The sequence below is a fragment of the Toxoplasma gondii genome, chromosome Ib (assembly GCF_000006565.2).
Source record: "Toxoplasma gondii ME49 chromosome Ib, whole genome shotgun sequence".
Taxonomy (NCBI): Eukaryota; Apicomplexa; class Conoidasida; order Eucoccidiorida; family Sarcocystidae; genus Toxoplasma; species Toxoplasma gondii.
The window spans coordinates 298,235-319,416 of record NC_031468.1 but is presented as its reverse complement, the minus strand read 5'-3'; the positions used below and the strand labels follow the sequence as shown (position 1 = coordinate 319,416).

At 49.4% G+C, this 21,182-nt stretch overlaps 4 protein-coding genes and 1 non-coding gene across 5 annotated transcripts; 2 read left to right on the top strand and 3 right to left on the bottom strand.

Annotated features, from left to right (window-relative positions):
- Positions 1–156: 156 nt before the first annotated feature.
- TGME49_207820 (cell-cycle-associated protein kinase MAPK, putative) lies at positions 157–6,129 on the bottom strand. Its single transcript, XM_002369544.1, has 10 exons — positions 5,575–6,129; positions 4,983–5,173; positions 4,263–4,418; positions 3,845–4,038; positions 3,418–3,520; positions 2,927–3,024; positions 2,559–2,728; positions 2,323–2,438; positions 1,842–1,909; positions 157–1,535 (listed from the first exon to the last, which is right to left on the bottom strand). The coding sequence occupies exons 1-10, from the start codon at positions 6,041–6,043 to the stop codon at positions 1,454–1,456; spliced, it is 1,647 nt and encodes a 548-aa protein (XP_002369585.1). The 5' UTR covers positions 6,044–6,129; the 3' UTR covers positions 157–1,453.
- A 5,237-nt stretch (positions 6,130–11,366) lies between these two features.
- TGME49_207810 lies at positions 11,367–11,448 on the bottom strand. Its single transcript has one exon. It is a non-coding gene; the product is annotated as a tRNA-Ser (tRNA).
- Positions 11,449–11,527: 79 nt separating this feature from the next.
- TGME49_207800 (hypothetical protein) lies at positions 11,528–15,344 on the top strand. The gene is made up of 6 exons (XM_002369543.2): positions 11,528–12,109; positions 12,433–12,590; positions 12,702–12,802; positions 13,004–13,103; positions 13,399–13,508; positions 13,826–15,344. The coding sequence occupies exons 1-6, from the start codon at positions 11,873–11,875 to the stop codon at positions 14,383–14,385; spliced, it is 1,266 nt and encodes a 421-aa protein (XP_002369584.1). The 5' UTR covers positions 11,528–11,872; the 3' UTR covers positions 14,386–15,344.
- Positions 15,345–17,087: 1,743 nt separating this feature from the next.
- On the top strand, positions 17,088–18,541 carry TGME49_207790 (enkurin, putative; the record flags this gene model as incomplete). The annotated part of the gene is made up of 2 exons (XM_002369542.2): positions 17,088–18,178; positions 18,299–18,541. The coding sequence occupies exons 1-2, from the start codon at positions 17,975–17,977 to the stop codon at positions 18,539–18,541; spliced, it is 447 nt and encodes a 148-aa protein (XP_002369583.1). The 5' UTR covers positions 17,088–17,974.
- A 44-nt stretch (positions 18,542–18,585) lies between these two features.
- On the bottom strand, positions 18,586–19,784 carry TGME49_207780 (hypothetical protein). The gene is made up of 8 exons (XM_002369541.1): positions 19,515–19,784; positions 19,393–19,457; positions 19,276–19,335; positions 19,152–19,222; positions 19,028–19,097; positions 18,912–18,976; positions 18,770–18,855; positions 18,586–18,713 (listed from the first exon to the last, which is right to left on the bottom strand). The coding sequence occupies exons 1-7, from the start codon at positions 19,718–19,720 to the stop codon at positions 18,775–18,777; spliced, it is 618 nt and encodes a 205-aa protein (XP_002369582.1). The 5' UTR covers positions 19,721–19,784; the 3' UTR covers positions 18,586–18,713; positions 18,770–18,774.
- Between the last annotated feature and the right edge of the window lie 1,398 nt (positions 19,785–21,182).

Here is a 21,182-nt window from a genome sequence, read left to right as displayed (position 1 = left end):
GGTACAGCGAAGCCTAAATCTGTCCAGCTGCCAGCGAATAATTCTTTCCCGGATGTAACAAGCAGATGACCGGCACGGGACAGGATCTACTTGTCCTTTTTGAATGGTATCGGACCTGTGCTGGCTTCCATCAGCTGTGACTTCTTTCAACACGTCGTGGCGCCCACGGACAAAAAGAAGCCAATCGCGTTCATGTCACGTTAGGATAGAAACGACTGGGGGAACGGGGAATGCTGACCAGTTTTTGATAGCGCGTGGGACAGCACTGGTTATGCCGCACCCTTGAAGAATCCACAAGCGTTTGATAATAGCCGCAGCTAAAAACATTCCTCGTGTTCGACTATAAGATACAAAAAAAGTGCACCATAACGGCATTATCCCCCCCTTCTTTACTAAGAAGGCACCTTCATTGAGAAGTCTGTATTCTGAACAGCCTGCCAAAATGCACCCGCCACCTTTCTTTTGTTCCTTCCCACTGGTAGCTTACCCTTGACCTTGATGAACACATAGAGGTCCTCACAGCGTCAAAACGTTACGCTGTTTCGCTGCTTGAAGGCATGCCTGTATAGTTCCTAGTGGTCGCCTCAAACAGCAAGATATGTCCTGTCCACGTACCGAGTATCTACGTTGTAGCTGCAGAAGCTATGGTTCTCCTTTCATTGCTTTTCATAGGGTTGCTGCCTAGTTTCAGAAATCTTCTGCTGGGAGACGACCAGCAGAAGAATTCGGTGTATGCCTATATGCATATATATATATATATATATATATCTTGCTGGACGGTCAGTCCATGCGAATATTCCCGAACCGCCCAGGAGCCTGCAGCCGCCGTGGTGACTGTCCACCGCAGTAGCCGCCTGCTTCCTGTGCCGAAAGTACCACTGCACACAACCGAAGACTACCTCGAGGAACATCCCGAGATTGCCCACATGTTCCTGCCCACCCCGACGCAACCGTCAGCAAATTTGCTGGAGAACTCCTTCAAAGTATATACTACCACATTGTAGCGATGCTGTGCCCACCCACGAAGCGAGTAAAGAAAAACGAGAAGAAACCGAGTACCCGGTCTATTCATTGATCCGCAGAAAGACATCGCAGCACTCAGCTCTTTGGGTTGTCCGAGGAATTGCGATAATGTATCCATAAGTGGAGGATACACTCTTCAAACCGCGGAACTGTGACGCAACTCTCTCTAGAGAATATGCTAATTTTCAAGCCCTGCCTTCTGACTTTTCAACCATAACTTGCAACACATGGGTTTGTGCCCTATGTGGTCGTCTCAAGAGAGAAGCTATGCAAACGCGGACTCTACTGCTACTGACTGAATCCTATCCCACGGCACGTCGAAAGTAAAATGAACCGATTACTGGCTTGCTAGATACTGTCCTCGACATATTGCGTGGACGCGGTGACTACCTCCGAGAACAAATTTCTCTAGGACACTGGCTTTGATGTCCTATGAGCTCGCCCGGTTTGGTGACCGCCTAGGCAACTGAATCTCTGGATGGTACCGCTGGATCTCCTTGACGAATGCATAGCTGCGAAGGCGGCAAACAACGGAGGTGCACCAAGTAACGTTTTTCACTCTCTCGTGCCCCGTTACGGAGTATCCTGATCGACGCACAGTGGCATCGGTCATGAATCCATTGCAGTCGACAGAGGCTTTGAGCAGTGAATGACCTCAAACAGGGGGTATATACACAGTCACTGAATGACATACGATATGGCCTCTCTGAAGCGGGAAGCTCTACTCAACTTTCAAAAATTTACAAGAGGCAGGCTTGTCTCCCCCACAGTATGCCACCGGTGGCTACCTCTTTACTAGTATCACTGTCTCCGCTTACCGTAGTTGAGGCTCATCCATATTCATCCAGTCATTGAAAGGCAGGCGAACCTTCTCTGTTGCGTTTGTCTGCAAAGGATGTAGCAATCAGTTTGGCGCCCAAGAATGTGCCCAGCCCCATGTCGGGATTTGCTGCTTTCCAAGGAGCTACGACTGATGCGTTTGTTTGTAAAGACGTTGTCCGCAGGAAATACAGGCAGTCGAGTGCCATCCACCTAGCTACGAAAACTAGAGCACATCATGCCCAAAACATTTTATCCTCAAATGTCAATGACAGATGCTAAATGTCTACCATATTTAATTGGTTTGATTGTCGGAGAGGCTCTCTGGTGGTAAATCACCTCTGCGTACAAATCTGGAAAGTGTAACTAGAAGTCCCAAAGCACGTGGTTGTTTTTTCATAGCTGCAGAACCGACGGCTCAACTGCGCCGGAGGTGTGAGATATGAGGGCAGCTGTAGTCCCCAGTGATAGACCACTTACTTCAACTTCGGCGATCCGGACTTCCTTAAAGAAGGGATGGGCCAGGCACTCATTGATCGTAATGCGTTTGTTTGGATTGAAAACCAGCATCCTTTTCAGCAGATGGATAGCGTCAGCTGAGAGCGAAAGACGCACACTACCACATGAGCGCCTGTGACACCTGAATGAGCACATGAGCGTCTTGTGCGACTGTCGTACTGAAATGATGTGATTTTGGTAATATTGTCAGCACTTACCAGAGGACGCCGGAAAACGTTCAGCCAAATCCGTGCCCTCTCTCTTCGGGAAAATTCGAATATAGCGCTTCGCATCCTCCTTCTCCAACGCCTCAATGTCCTCCTCACTCGGAGTCCCCAATATGTTAAAGATAACATTGAGCTGGTCGCGATTGCCGCGGGTGTGAAATCTGCGAAGCCAAAAAACAACACGTCCTCTTATGTGTGCATCTCCGGATGAACAGTTGGGGGATTCGCTCAGGCTTCCTCACACCATAAAACGCGACACGGCAACGTGTCACTTCAGCCACACGAGTGGGCGTGACCCGCCACCCCTGGTGACCCCTCTGCGGTGACCAGAATACCTTCTCCAGCATTTCAGAACTCACTTGAAGTCGTTGCCCGCTTTCTGGTCAGGAGACAGAGGGAAGCACGACGAGCCTGGGAAGAGGGGACCTCGATCCGCGTGATACGCAACGTTTTCTTTCTGATAGACGCAAAGTGAAGACAGCGAAAAACTCATCAACAGCCCCGAAGCCGGACCCCGCAAAAACAAATTGGCTTGAAAGACGCAAAAACAGCCCGAGCAATGCGAAACGAATCCACGAGGACCTGGTTGTCCGCTCAGACAGCCCCTGGCAAACGACTGGTGGGAGCAACATACCTCTGTGGAGAACACTCTTACCAGTTGTTTGCATTTTTTGAGGAACGAATATCAGTCCCTAAGTGGATCTGTATGTGCTGATGTCACTATCGTTGGTACGATATGCCACTGCTAGATGAATGACCCTGAGTCCCTTCCCCGCCGATTTGACCATGCACGTGTATCCATGAGCGTTTCACCTTGTACGTGACTCTCTGGTTGTGTCCCCAAACTCACAATCATGTTAAGAAGTTCAGCAAAGATGCACCCGATAGACCACACATCAATGGCCTCGGTATAGTTCTCCTGCAGCAGAATTAGCTCCGGAGCGCGATACCACCTGAAACGAACCCAGAGCGTAGCCAATTCGAAACCAGGAGATGAATGAACTTCACTGATGAACTATGAATTCACCACATGAGCTGACCATGAACGTCTTATGCAACTACCAATCCATGTACGACTTATACAGCGTCAATCCCCCTAACACAGCAGCGCCCGCAGCACTAGTCCCTGCATCATGGTTTTCACCAACTGTTTCTGCGCACTACGTTGTCTCTTCGTGCATGCAAGTGACACATGCCAACGCACATCTGCTCCAACCCGATGACGCACTTCCGCCCTTATGCAGTCCGGACGACACGCCCGTGTCAGATCCACTAACCTCGTCACGACGTGTCCTGTAAGTTGCCGCTTGAGGTTCTTAGTGTGTGGAAAGGTGACGAGATTCATGTCGTCTTCTCGAGGAGAAATTGGCAGCTGGGAGTTCCCGTTCTCAGGATAGTCCACGGTTCTAGCAAGGCCGAAGTCGCATACCTTCACGCTACAGTCTTGGTTGACCAGACAATTGGCGGGCTTCTGAAACAAACAGCAGACCGTCTGTGTGTAGTTCTTACGCATGAAACAAAGTTGACTGTCTTAAACGCGTCACGCGTGTCACTAAATGTATCCTACACCCAAAGTTGAACCGGGAAGGCTCCACGCAGAATGCACGGCCCACTAAGGAGAGGTAAATTCTCGAGTGCAGCAGGTCCTTTGTGAGGATGGTCGCCTCAGCAGACGCTTGCGTCGCCATGTCTTACCAAATCGCGATGCAGGATGCCAGCAGAATGTACATACTTCACACCGACAAGGAGGTTATAGAGAAGCGTCTTTATGTGAAGTTCCGTCAGGTACACCGGGGTCCGAAAGAGCTTTTTGAAGTCAGAGTCCGCAATCTCGAGTACGACGTACAGCTCCTGCATACCGCAACATTCACCGCAAACTCATCAAGTTCTCTGAAAATACTATTCGCTCAGCGTCAGTGACATTACTCAACAAACGCACAAAGAAAGGCATCTTTCTTCCAACATACAGAGCAAGCAACATATAGAGCTTGACCTCATCGCGCAGTATGCGTTATCACAGGCAAGGGAAGCTGGAACTGCTTGCCACGACACAAAGCTCAACGACGACAAAGGCCTTCGGTACCAGCGGCCCACGCATGGTGCAAGCCAGCAGGGGTGCGACAAAGGACTGTCTTGTTGCATAATTATTCAAGCAAATACACAGATGAGCGTTCACTGTACTTTGCGGGTGCAGTGGTTTCCACTGCGTTCAACGCCTTCTGTGCCACAGCTAAACGCAATTTCTCGATTGACGGTTGCAGCGGCCAGCCGCAGATCTGGCGACAACGAAAAAGAGCAAGGAAGAACGTGCACCCTAAGTCAGCATGAATTGACCAGTGCTGCATTTCGCCATTAGGGGGCAGACTCGGCCGACAAAGGTAATTCCGACGAACGGGACTGAATAGCCCGACTTACATCAAACTTCTCCACATCCTTTGGGATGACGATGTCGAGCACCTTCACTACATGGTCGTGATTCAGTCTGTTCAGAATAGCAATTTCCCTCAGGATGCGTTTGCAGTCGATAAGGTCTTCAAAAACGCGCAGGATTTTCTTGATCGCAACAACGCGTTTCTCCAGTTTATCATAAGCTTCACATACGTGGCCTGAAGGCGATCATTTACAGCAAACGTACAACACAGGTAGCCTGATGAGACAATGGTTGAAGCTGCTGAAAGCAATACATCACGGTGACAGCCAGTCTGCTTCCTCAGAGATGTCTGCTCAGCACTTGCCCACTCCGTGCCAACCTACAGAAGCGGCGAATTCTGCTAAAGAGGGTCAATTTCACACCAGCATGTTCGTTAGCCTTGCTCAGCGATAACATCGAGTCACCTCAAAGAATATGGATTTTACGACACGTGAGCATGCATTGCCATTTGGAGCAACAATGTTGCAGACTAGTCAGACTAGTGCGTGAAAATAGCAGTGGTCGCTTGGATCTGGCACCATAGGAAGAAACAAGATTACAACATCCTACCGCTGGACTAAAATTCACGGTGCTCACCGTATGACCCGGTCCCAATTAGGTGGCGGATTTCATAGCGGTCCGGAATCTGCCAGTCCGAATGTGGCCTCGGCATGCTGGCAGTAGGCTTCGACGAGTGATGCTGCTTCCGTTGTTGGCCCTCCTGCTGGGAGCCCGACACGGTGTGTTGAGTGCCGCTGTTGTGCTGTTGTGCAGCAGCCGCTTCGTGCGAGCTCGACTGCTGGCTGCCAACATGATGTTGCACGGCAGCTTGTTGTTGAACGGCGTTTGTTGCTGCCACATCTGAAGGATGTGCATTTCTGTACTGTACTTGCTGTGATGTATACCCTCGAACAGATGCCTGATGTTGGGCATCATACTGTTGCGAATACGACCTCCCAGGTTGTTGCTGGTAAGCGGCATGCCCTTCGGCGCCGCATGGAGCGTAAGCCTGGCAGCCGCCAGGTGCCATCATAGCGCCAGTGGCCGGGCGTTGCCCAGTGTTCATTTCAAAAACGAAATGCAGACCAAAACAGACAGCCACACACCACAATACCGGCGTCCTGGTGGACTGACACCCTGTCGGCTCCGAAACAACTCAGAGGGGACCTGTCGGACACAGGCTTTCCGCCAGCCGAGCCTCAAAAAGTAACGCTACGTCGGCATTGGTCATCGACCTCTAACGGCGGATGGCAGGCGGAAACTGCATTAAGACAAGCACAATCGGAGCAGCGCAACTTGCCTTTGGCATCAAGATAGGTGCCACCAGAAAATGGCTAAACAAAAAGACTCTAGCCCACAAAGCGCCTTAGTCATTTACGAAAATTGGGGCTCTGTCATCTTCCAGCAATGTCGGGCAACTGCGTAATCGCGTCACTGACATGCACACGATTAGTATCCGTCCGTTTTGGTATCCTCCCACCCACCACGCATCCCTCCCTGAGCACACCTAGCTCAAAAGAATCGGTGCACCACATCCGATATTGACGCACATCGTGGCGATGCACAACTCTGATTACCATACTCGATTTCGGCGTTACAGGTCAATAGTGTCACTGCAATAACCACATCCTAACCTTATGTGCGTTATGTGGTAAAACATACCCGCCACGTCTCGGAGTCGCGAAACTTCCCCCTCAACTTTCATGCTCAACTAGGCGCTCCGCGCCGACTAGAGTTGGAAGAACGGACCTGCCCTTTTCTACCGGGGATGACCTTATGTCCGTTCGTCACAGTCAGGCTTCTATCCGGATAGACTCCATTTACGCACTGGCTCAACCGCGCGATAGTCGCACCTGCTACGCGAGTGTGGCATGCACGCACGGCATTGGTTTGAAAGACAGACCACAAACAACCCTCTTCTCTGATGCTAAGAAAATCCTGGTACTACGATCAGACACCACTCATCGTCAAGCACGGAGGGGCCTAGTTTTGCAATTTCTGTCATCACAGAAACGAAGATAAACCAGCAATCGAAACAGGTTCTGCAGTGCCAGCCCTCAGCTACTGTTTTTGACTTACGAATACACACGAGCCAGGTATCTTTTCTCCGATCCGGCGGCGTCCTGCTGAGAGCGTATGTATTGTTTGTCGCGCGATGCCGCCGCTGTGCACTCTCCCGGGAAGCCCAAAGGGGAAAAGAAAGTGGCGCAGCGGACAGAAATGGACGACTCAACAGACACAGGCAGCTGCAACGTGCACGGCTGAAGAGGTGACAGCGGTGCTGCCTAAAAAAAACGACGCACTGCGCGAAGCCGACCGACAGCGTTGCAATTATTCCCGCCTCCGGCCCAAGGCTTCCGGTGATAACAGCAGCGAGAGGTCGCGACGAATAGGCAGCACCATCTGAGACCACGCCCTCAGCACCACCCTAGTGGTTTTGCACGGAAGGAAAAAAAGAAGACAAGCACGTGGACAAGATCATCTCTCCTTGGCGAAACCAGGCTGGTCCGACTTTCGCCTTGCCCACCAAAAAAATAGGTCGCCGGGCTCTTGTGTTTCACCCGACAGCTGGCACTACATTCCTGGTGCCGATCAGCTGAAAATGCATAGCATCTAACACAAAGCGTCAAGCCCAGATAAAACGCACTTTGCAGACGTCAGACCTATCCTTGAGGTGCCCACCGTCCAGCACCAGCAGCCGTCTTCGAGTGCATGCACCAGACTGGACTGTCCTCGGTCACAAACTCAGTTACCAGACACCAGAACACATCGAACCAGAAGCAGCGTCTCAGAAAAAGGAAGAACTAAAGTCAACAGAGAGTAGAGATGCATCCTGCTCACATTGGCCGGAACGGTCGCCTGGCCCGGTCCTTGCACGCAGGGGGTCGTCCACCCCAGTAGAGTTGCAACTCCAGTGCATAAAAACCTCTTAACGTGAAGTACTTACCCCTGCTCACGGGAGACGCGTTTGTCCAAATTGCTGATCCGTCTACCCATGCAAACAACACAATTCCTCATACGAAGAGTTACTTAGCTTCCTAAAAAAACTCTGGTATCAGATGTTGAGTTTTGCAGACAAAGAGGCTGCCGTGGACACCTTCTGCTCAAACTGCACACAGCAATAGACGTGTGGGCAGTAGGCTTGCTGTGCGGACGTGCCCTAGGATAATGGCAACGTCACTTGGGAATTTGTTTTTTCGTCGGCTTCCCCCTCGGCAAGGCACAAAAACATTTGACGCAGTGCTTAGTGGTGGTACCTAGAGGGCGTGAAGAGGGGAATCGGTGAAGTCGACAAGCCACAGTAGTCGAATGTTGTGGTAAACACGCGGGTAGCCGCGCATGCACACCCCGTGCCTGGCACGCCCTGTTGACCTCCAATTCATGCAAACCACTACGGCAGTGTGGCTGCAGCCTTTCACGGCCAAGACAGGGACGCGGGGAGACGAACTTTTTTTTCTGTGCTATGCGATCATGTGTGACTGTTATTTTTGCTAACGGAAGGATGAATTTCACATATGAAGGATAGGTATCGAAGGATGCGCAAAAACAAGAACGAGCAGCTTCAGCCCGGTGGTGCTATTATTTGGGCAATCCTCGGTGGTGGGTGTCTTGCGTCCAGACCATTTGGGCAACAGCCCGGCAGTACTCATACGTTGGCGACTGCTGTGCTGCCGGTAACTGCGGTGAGTTTGATCCTTTAAAAGATGCTGCTATTCCATCTTCCGTAAAATTTAAAAGATGTCAGAGGGTAAGCGAGTTCCTCTCTTTGGATGGTGCCACGGCTTCTTCCTCCGACCTCACCCCCCACATATTTCTAGGCATAGTGTCCAAGTTATTAATTTTACCATTTTCACAGTTCTATGGTGTAGTGTCCAAGTTATTAGTTTTACCATTTTCACAGTTCTAGGTTTAGGAGTGGTCCATTCGAACGCCACAAAGGTCCCTTCCCCCGTATGCGCACTTAACTGATCCCCAAAAAAGCAATTCAGAAGCAGAACGCAGTTTCTTAGGTGTGCACAGTAATACCGAGACGACCGTCTCAAATTTTTTACACGTGGATCCCGCCTGGATGAACGCAATTTTACTAATCGTATGGACCTATCCTCGTACCAGTTACTTGAAGCAAAATTACCCGTGTCGGGGCATATTGACTGAATTCTTCAATGCGCTACTAGACCGTGCCGAACAGTGTGATTCCTGGTTCATCGTGAATACGTATCCACGTGTCGTGTTAGTCAGATTATGCGCTTTTGTCATACGCACATATCTTTCCTCGTTTTGCAATAACCGCATTACATCGGCAGCTGCTGTCCAATTCCATAGGTTCGAAGGCTTCAGGCGGCTTTTGTTCCGCGAGTCCGCCGCCGGTCACCGCTAAAAAAGTCGGCGTCCTTTCGGCTGGTGCAGTGCCATTGGTGCAGCAGTCGAATCAATCAACACCGACTTGTTTGTGATTGTGTTTTGAAAGAGGACAAGCCAGCAGCGATGCACCATGCTGGCAAGGCGGTGAGGACAGACCGTCCAAGCCGCCTTGCACTTTGCCGCATGGTTCTTCCCTTACCCCTTTTCTCCTCGAAGTTGAAATGTGTCATAGGTAGTAGCGAGGTTCTAGATGTAGTCGGGACGGCATTTCTTTGGCTGAATCAGGACGTCAGCGCCCTGAAAAGGAGAGCCATGTGCTAGCGACAGGGCTGCAGCAAGCTGCGAAGCGGGCCTTAGTAGAAGTGAGCTGTTACTACTTTCTATGACACGAAAAACCCGTGTGTGTCGGGTATTAATGTGTGATCCCACACGGATTTGCAGCCGTCGCCTTGTTCCTTGTCCCCGGCAGGGACACAGCATAGAGAATGTGGGGCTTGTCCGTTCGACTACACGAGATGTCTGAGACCATAGCGTGAAGGTTCCTCCTTTTGACGGGAACTGACTACCTCTTATTACGGTGAATCCTAATCCTGTCTTTCGGCTCAGCCTGAGTGACAAGGCATGGCCACCTAGTTCCGGTGTGTTACCAGTTACACCGGATAATCTCTTACTTGTGTCTCGCAGCAAGGATCTTCTCCAAATAATGAGCGTGTGTACCTGGCGCTGACTGTTACAGACAGTTACGTTTTCTGCTGTGTGGGCTGCAGTATGGCCTTGACCTTTGCGAACTGTGAACACCGGATAGGTATGTTGCTGTCGCTAATGACGGATAGAACCGCAGGGTCGAATAAATACGAATCGTCACTACAGAATCGCAGCCCTGGCCACGACTCAGTCAGTACATGTACAATGCACCATCGATGTGGTGAAGGTAAGTAAAATCCCGATCACATGGAGCGTTTGCAACAGGCCGACGAACCGTGGTACGTCAGGGGTACTACAGACGGCAGGGCCGACCTCTTGTTGGAGACGACGCTGGGCAGACGCTCCTCTCTGTCGATGCAGCTCGCCTCGCCTATTATCAGGTCCTCAATAAATGTTCACCTTCAATTTCGCCAAAACGCCCCTTGTTCCGCACTACTTAGCAGCCACCGCAACGAGTGAAGTACGGGGCACAGTGTAAAGTCAACGGATTATGACTTGCCGCTCGATGTACATCGTTAGTTTCGACAATATCATGATATATTCCAGTAGATCGAGAGGGTTTCTGACTAATTTGAGTCAAAGACAATAAGCGACCTAAGCTTTTTCAAATGCCGTGGAACCTGCTGCACATATAGTCCGGGGGGAAAAGTAACGTTTTTTTGACGATACAAAGCGAGTATGTCCGCTGATGTAGACCTTTTTTTCCTCCTGCCCTGAAGAATATGACGTTTCTCGGTTGTCGAAACCTCTTCCTGTGTTGACAACGGAGCTCGTGAAGGCGCGAGTAACGAGGAGAGGAATGGCGGGAGCAGCTGAAGTCACTCATTCTTGACGCTGAATCCCGGGGTACAGCTTTATGCAGGAGCCTCATTAAGGAATGTTTGTGCGATCTATCATATTTAGCGGATAAAATAGCGCTATGCCTGGTGTTGGTCCATGCCAAGGCACTCGAACTACACAGAGCAATCCTTGAACGACGCTACGCTGAGCAACCTCCAAATGGTGTCACCTGTGGTGTCCAGGTCACCAGTCAACGAAACCGATACTTCTTCGTCTTAGAGAGATAAAGTACATTGGCATTGCTCATAAGGAGAGCACCTATGCTAATAGTTGGTCGAGGATGATGAAACGCGAAAGAAAACTTTTCTAATTTGTACAACACGCGGGGCTATTCATGTGCATAGCAACTAAGTGAAGAAGCAGTCTGGAAATTCACAAGATGTCAGAGCGAGGCAGAAACACTTCACCCACCACTTTCTCTGCTAAGACGATCTCCGTATGGAAGAGGAAAATATTTACTTAAACGAACCGCAATTTCAAAGCGACAACGGCAGGATTCGAACCTGCGCGGGCAGAACCCAATGGCTTAGCAGGCCACCGCCTTAACCACTCGGCCACGTTGTCGGAGTGCCTTGATTTTTCAGGTAGGGGGAAAGCGCTGACCCGCTCCTTGCAGACCCTCCAGTGCATGCATGAATGAACAAAAATCCTGGCTCTGTTAGTTGGTCTCAGTTTTGGCCAAATGGTGACTTGAGAATGTTCGTTCCCAGTGTCTGAGTCGTCGATTCCACTAAAATGGCGCCTTTTTCTGTTTTTCCACAACTGTGATAAAGGAGAGAGTGTGCTGCCCATATTTCTTAAGAAACCCGCTAGGTTGCTACAATGACCCGAGTCTCTTAGTTAATATCTTACATGCTTTGTCTGCACGCTGCGTTCTGTTTTTTTTTAATTTCACTGTAGAGCAGGAGAAGCACGGGTTTATGAGTTTGGCGTGTTCGTGTATGCAGTGTGAGGCGTTTTCTGTTAATCTCACGTAACCTCGCCTGCTATGATGAGGAGGCTGGCATCTCCGTCCCTCCGGCGCCTACAAGAGGGGCAGACACCGCACTCGATGCGAAAAAGTGCCGTAGCTGATGCCAGAAAAAAGATTTTTGGATATGCGTGCGGTATGCCAGGGGAAGAGCAGTGGGTGAGGCCACTGCAAGGCCGTCAAATGATGAAGTGGTACTGGCCATCCAAGTATATGCTCCAGGATGTGCAGATGGCTCAATATTTTCAGATGCAGGTGAGTCGATTGCATGCATCTATCGTTGAGCTCGCAGTCTCGCAGCACTCATGCGCGCAATTTCCACTCAATCCATTTTGCTGGTACATCAGCGCAAGGCTGATCATGCACATGCAGTCCTCTACATGGAGTCGCGCATGTTGTCGACGCAGTCAGCTCACTTTCTGTTCACCGAGGAACACAACCCGTGACGGTCTCTCCCGGACGCAAAGGGCCTGCGATGTATGTCTAGCATCTTTCCCACAGCCAACCTATGATCGAAGCATATATAGACATGTCAAGTTTGCTTCTGCTCCTGGTCTCAACTTGTTGCCTCTGTGCAGGCCATGCGATTTGCTCCTCGTCCTGCTCATGTGTCGCTGACAACGTTGTCCGCCACGATGGAACAGTGCTGGAAGAAGCGCGATGCGGTTCGAGCGTTTTTTCAAAGTATAGACGAAAAAGTTCTTCGCGAGAACCCGACACTCCAAGACCTTTATGGGTAGGTGGGATGGGTGGTGTCGGCGAGGACATGAGAAAACCCCAGTACCTCCGTGAGGTGTCGATGGCATTTTCAATTCGAAGATGTGACATGTGCGTTCTCTTTTTCCAGGTTGTATCGAACGCTGTGCCCCGACGATCCGTTACGCACCCCTGTTGACCCGGCGCTGTGGAGGGATCCTGGATTTACCTGGCAGCACACAGCCGACCAGCGTAGGTATTTGTTCGGCAGGAGCCGATCCCGCAAGGGGACTTGGTGATGTAGGCAGGTCCGGCATGAGGACATAGGCGCATGAAGCCTCAAGCATCGCAGAAGCTCGTGTGTAAACGACTCTCGGTGAAGCTTCTTGGTTCGCCGTACGTGCTGGTGTACGATTGCATTAGGTACTAATTGTGTGCCGGCGTATGGTGCAGGTATTGTTTCGAGCTCTACAAACAGGGAACAACAGGGTGACCCGAGTGAGCCTGCGATGGCAACAAGACGAGTTGCTCAGGAACAAGCTACAGATAAAAGGTACATCACGCCTGGGTTGAGCGGCCGTGTGAGAGTAGCTGATGATGTGGAAAGCAGAAGACAACGGTTGTCAATGTTGACTCAAGTATTTGCTGAAGTACGCTAGTCTGTTGTCTTAAAACGGCCTGGTCATGTTCACTCAGCTATCGGAGAATATCAGAAGTAGGCGGACGTCGCCGTACATGACCCTTCTGCAGACTCAGATTGACAATGAATACAGGTGGTGACTAACTTGCGAGGAATGTGCTACCTACTACTTGCTTCCTGAAAAATATGTGTGCACATGTTTTCGCAGGCACATTTCTCCGGCGAATATCAACGACGACGTAGCTGCTCTTCTTTTTTCCCGAACGGAACAATCGGGTGCGATCCGCAATGTGTGTGCTGCTTCACCATATTTACATGGTACGCGCTAAAGCACAGGGTGACGTAACCGGCAGATGTCTGGTGTAAATTGAAGGAAGTCCGCCGCGTTAGTCGTAGAACATGAACTTAGCACCTGCAGCTATGGTAGCACTTTTGATATAATTGTTTCAGGGGAAAACATGGCACCAGTAACAGATGGAGGATGAAATTATGACTCGCCTGCGTCGACTCATACCCCTGGGGGTCGGTGATGCTAGAAGGTGGACGACCTCCCTGCTGTTCGCGGATTCTCCCAAGTGGTATTCCTTCATTTCCATTCCTGGGTTCAGAGTCAAGAGGTGATCTGTTATGTTCAGGTGGCAAAAATAACCGATCCCGCGATCGTTTCCATAACGGAGCTCGTGAAGCCAACAGTAGCGAGGAGGATTCGCTGGAGCAGCCAAAGTCGCTCATTCTTGACACTGAATCCCGCGGTACAGCGTTGTCCAGGAGCCGCACTCAGGAGTGTCTATTGGCTCTGTCAGCTCTAGCGGAAACTGGCTTAGGCCAAAGTGCTTCCGAATTGATACAGCAGCCGGTTGTGCTTCGAGTAGATATAGGCCTCGGCGATCGTGAACCGGTGCAGGATACAACCGCGTTTAGGAAAAAGCAGGAACAAAGCCGACGCACACTGCAAGCAGCCCTGGACCACGACGAGCGGCTGGCCCGATACCATGGCGCGAAACATAGGTTCTTCGATCCTTTGTTCAGGAGAAGGCGGTTGTCATTTTTGGATCGGTTTGCACGCGAGCGAATCAAGGGAGAGAAAGCGCGGCAACTGGGAGCACAGCTTTACGTTAAGCACCCTGACCAGAAACCTGTGTGGCCGGACAACAAAGGTCTCCTTACTAGAAAGTGGCCGTCCCCTTTTCACTGAATGTACTGTTGCTACAGTACAGTGAATTTCACTGGTCTCCTTTTAATGGTTTCAAAGGTTGTCTGCAAGCCGTTGCTCGTCCAACGCTCATGACATCTCTTCCACTGCATGGTGGAATGGTGCGAATATGCCATCAGACATTTGTATACTACAAAGAAGCAGTCCCTTGCGTGGTACTCGCTATCTGTTCCACGGTCGAGGAACTGTCCGTTGCTCAGTGTTCCTCATGGCTTAGTAGAGTGCGTCATCGCGTATCACGGAGAAGTCGACTGTATATTCCTCTAGTCCTAAGATCCTCCGGTATATCCTACACCGGAATAAAGTCAAGGGTGCATCACGGGTTCATGTTTTTCTCGGGGTAGTGCCTCAGGAAGCCGAATCGAACCCGGGAATGTCGAAAAACCATAAGAGGTGCTAACACCAACGTCATTGTGTGCGACTACCGTCGCTGCAATCCCCCTCTCAGCATTCATCGCACTCGAAGGGTGCTGCATGATGTGGCTTCGCAGCATCTGTGGACAAGCGTACACCGTTTTTCGTGTAAGGCGACGGGCGCTGCGGGTCTGTGGTTAGGTCTTTTTATGAAATGGTGATTTAGTGTTAGAAGGTTCTTGGGGCGATCCTGAAGGAAGTTTCTGCCACCAACGTAAAATATCGGTATTGTACCGGTTCATTCATAAGGTCCGGATAGTGACCGATTCCGTTGCTGTGGTGATCCGATTGTGTCTCAGTGGAGTTGAGTTTTCTGAACGCGGTAGAACAACTCCAGCTTTGTGTGATCGTTCGAGCTTTGTTTTTCGTGGGGGTGGATCCGGCCACAAGGATTTCCAGGCTGAAGAGTTCCAATGTGCTACCTGCACATTGGTGAATATTGCTTTTTCCCTTCATCTGCTGCACTTTAAGTTCAGTACGCGGATACTGAAGAGGCAACCAGATCACATGTGCATGACCATGCGGTGGAAAATGCTTGCTTACAATCATAGAGACGCAAACGGATAACGAGAACATCTCGCATGTCTTAACTACTCAATAGAAAGACGCTGATATATTTCACCACCAGCTTCGTCGTGGCCTTAGATTTTAGATGGAGCGTATAATTTACGCATGACTGGACGAATGTGTCCATTGCATGCCGTCTTTGCGAAGCGTAACCTGATAACTGACTGTTGCCATCATGTGACCTGTAGCGAGGCTCTCGAATCTCATGTGGCAAGAAAGTTCCGCAGACCCTGGGATATACGCGCCACACGATTTTCCTCTGGTATTTTTCCTTTTTTATTAGCATGTGCTGATACCGCGGATTCCAAGGCTAAGTTTTGCCTAAGAAACTAGAACAAAGCGAATCCTGGACAATAGAGCAAAAGTCAGCGAATACGCCCGGTTCAAAAGCTCAGTGCCGTCACCTCTCTTCATCAATCTTTTGGATGAACAATATCTCGAAAACCATGTTATATGCCTACAACTGTAACGGAAGCAACACAGTCCATTTGTACTAGTAGAAAGCTGGAGCCGGTAGAAGCGGCCGTATTGAATCAAATATAATATATTTTCTTCAATCGACTGCCAAACAGCCTGAAAATGGTAGGGAGCTACACTCTAAGGTTCCTCAGGGTAACAGGATTTGGGATAGTGAGTATGTCATTCAACTGGGAGAGCACCTTCTCGTTCTGCCGAAAAAAGTGCGGCCTGTCGGCACAAAGTTAGGGGGTCCGCAGCAGCGATTGGCATTTTCGCGGACGTAGAGCAGGCGGCTTATCGCGCTCGGCAGACGTTTCCACATCCTCTGCTGGCGTGTTATTATCGGCATGCAATCTTCTAGTCGGCAACTATGTGTCAAGTATTTCTTTTGGGTCGCCCCTATTATGACAAAGTTTTCTGCAAGGCGTGACAAAATGGAACCGCCGGCTGCATCGCACTTCCTGGATGATACAAGTCCACAAAGACGAATGCGTGTTAAGAACGGTTTCTCGGAAGACTAGGATATATTGGGAAGACATCAACGACTACCATCTATTATAGAGCTCCCAAATGGCTTATGGAGCTTTTGAGCGAGAAATGGATGTGATCTGCTTGTCGGGTGCTTTTAGAATTAACAGTAATGGGACTGAACCGTTGCTAGCGCTGCGAAGAGGCAGCAGAGAGACAGAGGAAACTGAGCAATCAAGGGCTTTTCGTAGTTCACATCATATAGAAACAAGTTCCTGTTTACCATTAAACAAGAGAAGAATTCTGAATTTCGTCACGCGCTGTCACTTCATTCACCACCCCACAAACAGTCCCAAACGAACGATGTCACATCTGGGGCCGGCTACACAAGTCGGGCTGAATCACTGGCGGCAACAGAGAATCCTTCGTAGCTTTGGCAGTCAATGTGGGAAACCAGCTCACTTCGCATAGCGGATGCGTTTTTTTGAAAGCCCGCCATCGAGAGGCAGCCTTTCGGGAATCCGTTTTAGTCCAATGTTCTATCGCATACCGAGTGTACACAAATCGTGCGCGCGTCGCTTCAAACCCCTCAGAAGAGGGCGTCCTCCAGTACGCGAAGCGTCGTCCCACGATAAAGCGAGCTTTTCCAGTGTGCGATTTACGTTGTCGCCTTTGTCGTAGCAACTTTTTCTGTTTTACATTGGAAGATGGAGGTTCCGGAAAGTATTTATAATCTTGTCCGGCAGGTGGAATTTCCAGCAGAGAAATGCAGCCCACACTCGTCTCGAGGCAACACAGGATGCCCTCCAACTTGCTCGACTTTTTGTCTGAAAGGAACGTCCAAGCCTGGAGTATCGAATGTTGCTGGTACGCCTACCAGACCATAAGTTGAGCACATGGAGTAGTATCTGTTTTGGAATATCATTGCACAGTGCAAGATTGTTTTGTCCTTCACTCAGGAAAAAGACAACCGCCTGATGAGGGCAGTCATAAATACAGGAAGCCCGCAGCTGACATGGGACCTCCACCAAGATGTTGCCGTGCAGATCCTACTGTTGTTCTACAAAAGCAGTCGAAGGCACCGCGCATACTTTCGTTGAAAGAGGTCAAAGAAACATCGCCCCACATCCTCGTGCTTTCTAAAAAGAAGCCGCGCTGGAAAGCGCCAACGCCTGCAGCTGATGACAGACCAGTAGGTTTGCCGTTCCTCCAGCCAGCTCCGACTATCGTCACTCGGCACTTGCAACTTAATGCAAACACGATGACCACATGGCAGGTGCTTCATTTTATGCAGCATACGGGTTTCTAGTGGCCTCTTCATGATGTAAGGATACGGGCGTTTACGTCGTAGCTGAAGCCTGAGCCCACGCACGTTTGCAGAAAAAAGCAAGCAACGAGGTCTTTCCAGGCCACGCAACAAACATCCGCTATTGCGTCGTCGACGGTAATGCGCTGGTTGACACGTAGCCACTCGATGAATAGTAAGTTTCTGTAAATATGACAACACCATGACACTCACGTGCAGCTTCAACATCCAGCGTAGGCCAGGCGTCCCCCTTTTCTGTCCTGTCGAAAAAAATGTCAGCAGGTGGGTCTTGTGAATTATTAGATCGTGAACCGTTGCAATTTTCATATACTGACAAAATTGCTTTCCAAGCAGATCATGGGCATCAAGTCTATTCGTGACCACGTGACTGCAAATGCCATCGACAACATATTGTCACGGCCGAAGAAAAACTCAGGAAGACTTTTTGACTGGATGAAGAAACCGAACTACGGAGCAGTTCCCGAGTACCTGAAGGAGATAAAAAACAGACTTCAGCTAGAGTATGCCTACGTCGAGTCGCTCCGGAAGGACAATTCGATGGTAAGTAGATTTCGTAGAAATATGAAACTAAATCATTCATATCGGTGTCGAATTGGCCCCCTTCAGGGTGTAACAGAGTCAATTTTCAACAGCAGCTGTCCCGCTTTCATTTCGCTGCAGGGTAGCTTTCCGGGGTTGTCGGAAGTTCGAGTAATGCCCGATTCAGAGAGGGTTGCTCTTCTGAACGGATTGAAAAAGAGATGGAACACGCTTAACTCTGAATATCAGAACACTACCCACATTGTGAAGCTGGATACCATCGGCAAGGCAAGACGTAAAGAACACTTCGAAGAGCAACTTGCAGCTATAGAGAAGTACATCAGCAAGGCAAGCAAGGGAACAATCGTTGTTTCTTCGGGATGACATCCACCAACTTTTGGGCTGCTCCTTCTCTTTTTCCAGTGCCTTGTCCTCAGTAGCTGAGGCTGCTCCGCCTGTCAAGCTCGAACCATGATGTTGCTACCTAGTGTCCTGTGTGTTTCTTGGCGGAGATTGGCACTCTGTCCCGTTCCGGTTGGAGTTACCCTGGGTATCCCTGAGTCCTTCAGCATTACTTGCTGTTCATTTATTGCCTCGTAATCGCCCTCCTACTTTCCTTATTGTTCTATCCCTTGGACAAGGGCTTTTAGATACTGGTTTCCTGTTGCGTCCTGCTGCATATCAAGAGCACCCCCAACCTAACATAGGGAGCAGAATTTTGCCGCAGTGCTTCAAAAATGGAAATTAGTCGTACTGTGTTGGATTCAAGGAGATTACTAAGCCCCTCCAGAGAGACATTTGCGTCGAGTGGAGCTGCAGCTGGAGAGTCGATTCCCATGAACAGAGACCTCTGAGAATCTATCTGCATACTAGTGGGCATGTCGTGTTCCTGAACTGCTTGGAATCGCTGCTGTGTAGTGGCCTTTAAAAGCGGGTGAGTCTGGAACAGCATAAACGGTCACGGATATAAAAGCAACGAAAACTTCAGTCATACGATTTCCGGAGGCGTTCCAAGGAGCTGTTCATAAACGTCAAGTGGGCTCCGCCTAACATGCCGTGCTTGGTCTGGGTTATACTGAATCATAAACGCGACAGTCGATAATTTTAAGGCCTCGTACCAGGGGGATGCGTAACCGCGTTCAACTGTTGGTCGTATTCGTGTGCGACTTTGCTAATCTCTGGAAGTCAGTGGGAATGTACGCTCCATTTTACCGGAATTCATTGGAAGCCATCACCATCGTGAATGAATTGCTTGAAGCGCTGTTTCATTTTTATCAGCGCCCTTCGCGATGTTTTCCACCTGCCATGCCAAGAAGAAAGTGAAACGTCACTACTAATAGGTGGATAACTGCCTCACCTCCTTCCAGGAACAATTTCAACATCAACTTTCGGCAGTTCGTCTGTCTCTTGGTCGCCCTCTTGAACCGGTGGCGATTGAGTGCCTTGTATTCCGGCAGCACTCTGTGCCATGGCTGCTGGCACGACAACCTCTCCGTTGCAAAGGAACACCCACCCAGCATAGCCGACTGCAAACAATACCGCAGAGCCTGAATTGATACGCATTTTGACTAAAAGCAGTAGAGATATAGATGATGGACAGAAGCAGTCATCTAGTCAGCCTTTTTTCAGGGAAAATTGAGTTGTTTTGTTACCCTCCACTTACTTGTGGTCTGTACAGACACTCGGTTGTTAGGACTGGCGGACAACATCGGGTCGTGTCGCCCACTCAATCAACCCGCAGCCAAAAACTGGACACCGAGGTACAATTGAGTGCATCCTGCCACCATACCAGAATAAATATTTTAAAAGAAACTCGAGTAATTCCTTCAGCCGTGTACAGGGATAACCTAAATGACCGTATTTCATGGTAAAGGGGCTTCAAATAACTTCCTCGGCAGATGATACAGTGAAAGTGAAAACCCAGCCTACACAGTACAGTCGGTACGAATCCAAGATAAGGTAATTCATTGTTAGCCAGAGGCTGACACACTTTTGTTAGATGATTCTGACTTCAGTGCTGTTAAACTGACTTGCTGCGTAAAGATAGGTGTCAAGGAGGTACAGGCCGCTCAAAGGTCAACCATAGCATTTTGTGCACCTTAAGATTATTCTCATTTTTCTGTTACGCAAAAGCTGAAATCCAGCATAAGCATTCGTATCCTTGAACCAAGCATCCGTTATCTGAGGTGCAACGATTCAGTGTACCCGAAGCCATGTGATTATGTTGGAGAGTACACACTCCGAGTCTTAGTACCGGTATGCACTGTGGAGGCTAATTGTAACTGCATCAAAGTTCTATCATGTTAGCAAGGTTCCCAGAACACTACGTACGCATACCAGTATACTGCAGAATCACTGTTCTTTTATTCGTGCCCTGTTTATCTGAACTCATCTCATGACTATGGTCGATTCGTTGCAGTGAGCCTTTTAAACTAATTTCCTTTTAATACCTCTGTCGCGTTCCCGCAAATTTCGGAAGCGCCTCATCACCTGAATTTCCTAGCGTTATCCATATACTTACAGACGTAGCAGCAGAATGGATATTTAGAATTTCGCATTACCCAACAGCCTCTCAAGTTTCCTAGCCTGCTTGAGGTGGCGTTACCTGATTATTTTCTAACTGGAGGCATAATCATGTAACTACCACCTAGTTGTTCGGTTTCGTTCCATATCTTCGGTAATAACATAGCGATACATGAATTTCTGGGTGCTGCAGTCATTCCTAACCTCTTTTCTTCAACATCATATTTCTTACAGTAGACACTCGGGAGGATACTACGCTTCTGGTGCTACATGAAGACGATTCGTTGTACTACATTCTTTGCTGGCTTTTGCAAATGGTTTTCTAATTAGTTTGAATATAATGTACTTACATTTGGGGTGCTTCACCAGTCACGGATGATGTTGCCTTTTACCCTGAGACATTACTGGCTGATGGTAAATGCCCATCATGGTCCAACGTAATAATCGTGGTACTAGAGGCATTTCGTTCGACTGAACTACCACACCAACGTACATTTTATTA